This window comes from Montipora foliosa, chromosome 14, assembly GCF_036669935.1.
Source record: "Montipora foliosa isolate CH-2021 chromosome 14, ASM3666993v2, whole genome shotgun sequence".
Lineage (NCBI taxonomy): Eukaryota > Metazoa > Cnidaria > Anthozoa > Scleractinia > Acroporidae > Montipora > Montipora foliosa.
Window position 1 is genome coordinate 19,071,377 of NC_090882.1, and position 5,000 is coordinate 19,076,376.

At 40.1% G+C, this 5,000-nt stretch overlaps 1 protein-coding gene across 2 annotated transcripts in view; it reads right to left on the bottom strand.

The window, feature by feature from the left end:
- Positions 1-837: 837 nt before the first annotated feature.
- The window catches only part of LOC137985321 (N-acetyllactosaminide beta-1,6-N-acetylglucosaminyl-transferase-like), a 13,133-nt gene continuing 8,970 nt past the window's right edge, over positions 838-5,000 (bottom strand). Inside the window, exons 1-2 of one of the 2 annotated variants that reach the window (XM_068832910.1) lie at positions 4,066-4,759; positions 838-2,637 (exon numbers count right to left, since the gene is read on the bottom strand). In XM_068832910.1, the coding sequence (XP_068689011.1) occupies positions 1,468-2,637; positions 4,066-4,278 (1,383 nt within the window). In that variant the 5' untranslated portion in view covers positions 4,279-4,759 and the 3' untranslated portion in view covers positions 838-1,467. Of the gene's footprint in view, positions 2,638-4,065; positions 4,760-5,000 lie in introns of those variants that run through there. The other variant, XM_068832911.1, reaches the window with a different exon arrangement.

Sequence of the window (5,000 nt, forward strand, 5' to 3'; positions counted from 1 at the left end):
TCTTCCAACAGAAAATCGTACAGAAACGCTTGCTATGCATGCCGAGAGTGTTAGATTAACGCCCGCTGGAAAGAAGCTTTGTATCAAGCTGTAACTGAACGTGGCATAGCTATCGTGAAGTTGGTAACTTTTGAGCTGGATTTTCGGCTGTGTTTCAAGTGATTTAGACTCTCATCAACTATGTACTTAAGTATGCCTAGTAAGCAAGCGAGTTAATTAATTATTCTTGGGTTTCACTCAGGTGATCAACGGCCATGTTTTTCAACGAAAACAAAAGAATACGTTAGCATAATAATAGCTTTCAATTCCCGGAGGATTGGATCGGGACACCAACATGGCAGCCATTTCATTGTTTGGGGACACCAACATGGCGAAGTGGTGAGAATTGACATTCCCACAAATGTGGCCCGAGTTAAATTCCCGGCAGGTCTTTACTCGGGTGGCTCTGCATCGTTTTCCCCTTTTCAAAAAGACCACTGTATAATTTGAATTGAGTTAAATTGATTTGATCTCTACGTGCAGTGTCCTTAAGTAAGTACTAGGGAGTTTAAGGTCTACGACGCGACGGCAACGAAAACGTCACAAATTGTGAATATTTAATGAGCAAAAACAATAACTTTGCACGCTCTGCACGTGCATTTTTCATTTTTGTACATTTCTTTCACGTTTTCTGCAAATCTACGACGTGAAATTACCAATTCCCAGTGAGAGAACGTGAGCACAAGCGAATTGAATTTGCTGTCGTAGCTTCAACACCGCACCTCCTAATTCAGTTCCTGGAAAGTTACACTAGTTTTTAGAAGTTAGACAAGCCGACATAATGGTGAAAAAGATTAATTGACCTGAAGTTGCAATTTTAAATGACGTTTTCGTTACCGTCGCGTCACAGATCTTAAACTCCGTAATGCCAGCGCTACTTTAAGAGGTCTTTATACTTAAAGGGAAGTATCACGTCTCTGCTCATGGGCAAACTGTCACGAAAGCCCATTTAATTCCATTGTTATTGAAACAGTCGAAAGCACTGATGACGAAAACGGAAACAATGCCATATAAGTGGAGTTACTCATTGCATCATTTGCTATATGTTATGGACCCACTGCATGCGAATAGATAACTCGTGCGTTATGACAACTCGTGCGTATAATAAAATGCTCGACCCGTACAATAAATTCGATGGAAAAAACTATATTTGACCAAATTTGATACTTTCTGTGTAAACCCGCAGTATTTTCCATCAAATTTGGGCCTCAGTAATTCAGTGCATTTGCTTTAATACTCTCTGACATCTGGTTCAGTGCGAAACCGTAAAATTTATAACTGCTAGCACCAAAGCTTAGTCATGCGCAAAAACGTGAAACTGCCCCTTTAAATATAGATCATCATCATCAATATTCAAGGACAGACAGGTCCTTCCGGATTAGGGAATAAGAAATAAGAAGAAAAAACGCGGCCAGCTTGATTAGTATTTTAAACTTCACAAGGATCATACCAGTTTATCTCTTTGTTACTCAATGGGTGCTGCCTCCGGCTCTGTACCTTCACATACAGGCAATCAACGAGTTCGTTGTCATAATCAAAATCAATCTTTTGAATAAACAGCATGTTCTCTAATTTTGGCTGGAATAACCAGCTCAAGTCGGCCAAACTAAGAACACATATATCTCTAAGCCAATGCCCGTAGCAGCGATCTTCGGGCCTTTTGGCTTTGTACCACCTGACCGCACCGCGAGTTATAAACTCTGCTTGTCGCCCATCTGGTGCTCCTCCTGAAATACCCGGATATCGGTAAAGCGAAGCAAAGAACGACTCGTCGGCACACCTGGTATCATTCAACCATTCAAGGAAAGCCTTTGCAGGTTCTTCATAAGCCGCAAATCTACAGAATTCCCTCGATCCTGCAATATAAGATGACCCTTTAAAGATTTTTATTCCGTAAGGAGCGGGAGTTTTGTCTTTCCCTGTTCTAGCCAAGATGTAGGCCCCGTGTCCTGCCTGGCCTGTCCCAGTCACGCGTTTTAGTTCATGAACATTTTTCGTTCGCTTTTTTGCTTCATTGCTTTTCACTTCGCAACTTTCAGCATTTGTTCTACCCTTCAAAGCTTTCAGTGCTTGTACAATACCTCGATTACTGTACAAAGGGAAATCTTGACCACATAAATTCAATAGATATCGCCAGGGAACGGGATTCTCCAAAAGATCTTCTATACAGTTCAGCTGCGCTCGAACAGTAGACACATGGAGGTAAATCACTTTGACTCTCCGTTTCGTGATAAACACGTTAGGCAAACATCGAACAACGCTCTCGACAGCGTTCACAAATTCCAAAGAAGCAGATGTGTCAATGTGAATGCAGTAGATATTTTGAGGCATGTAAATAAATTGAAGCTGTTTCACCAATAACCCCGCGCCTTTGTAAAGCAGCAGAACATAGGCGAGAGGAAAATGAGTTTCCTGTTCAGTTGGCTGCGAGCTGGCAATTAGCGCAACTATCTCCTGACAACTTAGCTGAGAAAAAGCTTTAAAGACCTCGTAGTCCGAAAGTTTTCGTGCAGAGGAAGGAGGCGGCGAACGACCTGTGAGATTATAAAACAACACATTCTCTTCTATACGACGACTGCAATACTCCAAAGAAGGAACCTGGGTAAAAAATATTAGAATATCAACAATTAACATCGTGAAAGTTTCAACATCTTAATAATAGTCACAGGTATCAACGACAAAGAAACAAAGCCCCTCAATCTATGATTTGCAACATGTCAGCAATACTTGGGGGTGGAAGCGGAATAAGTGGATCTCAGTTATTCATTTTTCCTTCCATGTTTTATTAAAGTTATTCATTAGTGAATTTTTTTCGATATTCTTTTTTCTGTATTCGTTATTCTTTGACGGAACCGTAAAATTCTTTATTCCGAATGTTCTAGCACTAAATATTCCTTAGTCATGTTCTCTTTGAAGCCGTTATTCAATATCCATTATTCCGCTTTATTCCGCCGCATGACAGGTGGCATGAGAAGCCTTCAATTCAATGCTCCAATTCAATGCTGGGCTCCCCTGCTACTTGGCAATGGCCGGTTTTCACTGTCACACCATCATCAAAACCATTCAACAAATTAAGTCAAGAATCAAAGAGATAAAAGAAGATGAATATTCAAACAGTCTCACAAAGGTTCAGGTCTGTGCGATGTTTCGTGCGGGATATATTCGAAGAAATGTTTTACTCATATTTATAAGGCTTTGTATGGAGACGCCATGTTTGTGTCCCTCTCAGGGGCACAAATATGGCAGCCGGAAGCTGACAAAAACATATGTCATCGACCTTTGCTATAACTTAAAAGCTAGTAATCGTCTTCTGAGGGCTCATAAACATCTATGTGAGTACTTATTCTCATACAAGGACAGTTCAGATTGCAAAATTTTAACGTACGTGATAGCATTCTCGACCGCAATTTTTAATTATAAAAGCTTAGAAATTCAACCTTGCTTTATCACAAGACGAAAAACCCTATCAAACTGAAAATTTCTGAAAAGACAATTCTTCAGCTATTCTAATAACTAACTAAGCTAAAATCTCAAATAGCCTGCGAGCAAGCTCTCTTTCGGGGTGGGTCCTCGCCCGCCCACCCACCCCGAAAGAGAGCTTGCTCGCAGGCTAAATCTCAAAAGGATTGGTAATTCCTTATTTTTTAGTTTTGATGACAGCACGTGAAAACCAAAGAACTGAACTGAACCGTGATTAGTGGAAACCTTGAGGAAGTATTCAGTTTCATTTAGTTTGTTTTCGCCCTCACCTCCCGCCTTTTATTGTCGTTGTCAAAAACACATGCCAGCAATTTTCGCAGCATTTTATTTCCATCGAATTAGGATACCAAGCGTATGTTCCAAAATGTGCGCTTAAAATAAAATTGCGAAACCTTATGCGAGGGTAAATGAGTTTCGGCATCATTTCCGACAAAAATTGTCAACGTTTAGCAACTATAAAAAAATGTAACTTGATTCAACAGTTATGAACTGTTTTTCGGGGTTCCAAAGTTAGTGATATTTATGTTCTTAATGTTCGTAACTCACTTTTGTATGCGAGGGTGACACAAATTCCTTAGGCAGCGAAAAACCGTTTGAAGGTGGCAAGAATTCATCGACTGGAGTGACATTGAAGAAGACCAGGAAGGGTATCATCGTCAGTAACACCAACAATATGAAGAACGGCAGAACCCCTAACTGTCTACAGGTTCTTTGGCACATCACCATCATCATCCTTATTTGATAACGTTTTCTGGCCATTTGCGTCTGCCTCAACTGAACAGACGAAGAGGAACTAGACTGCGAGCAGGCCCTCGATCTTTCTTTCCTTCGTTGCTCTTGCGACAAAGCTTTTGTGTCTGTGTACTCATTGTGACGGTTGTTTCAGAGTCTCGTTCTGTGGGAAATAACTGTTTGCCGCATTCGCATATATTGCGGTTGGTCTTAACAAAGTGACAAAAAAAATTAGGATGTTATGACAATTACAAAACTATTCGAGAAATACCGAGTACTCGTTAAGAAGATCCGAAAACATTGCTATCCCTAGGTTTCAATCTCGCTATTTAAAACAGTCTGTTAGTTACAGGGGTACCATCCTCTGGAATGCAATTGCATCCAGGCATCCGGACATAACCCGCGCTGAACGTTGGACTCTAGACTCTAAACTGAATAAGATAAAAGTGTTAAAAGATTTTCATTTTAAAGCAACATCTTCCTCCACTGCTATATATTTTTAGGATTTTAAGCACTTAGCCTTAAGGGTATACTTTTTTTAACAGCCGTAAATTATTGTAAACCTATTACTTTATTATGTGCAACTGTACTTTAGATTTAGATGCACGACGCCATAAGCATTAGCTTTAACCATTATCGTGCTGAAATAAAGTGGATGTATGTATGTATGTATGTATGTATGTATGTATGTATGTATTCGCTTGATGTTGTTTTCCTTTTCTAAATTTAAAGGTTTCGTTTAGGGACGG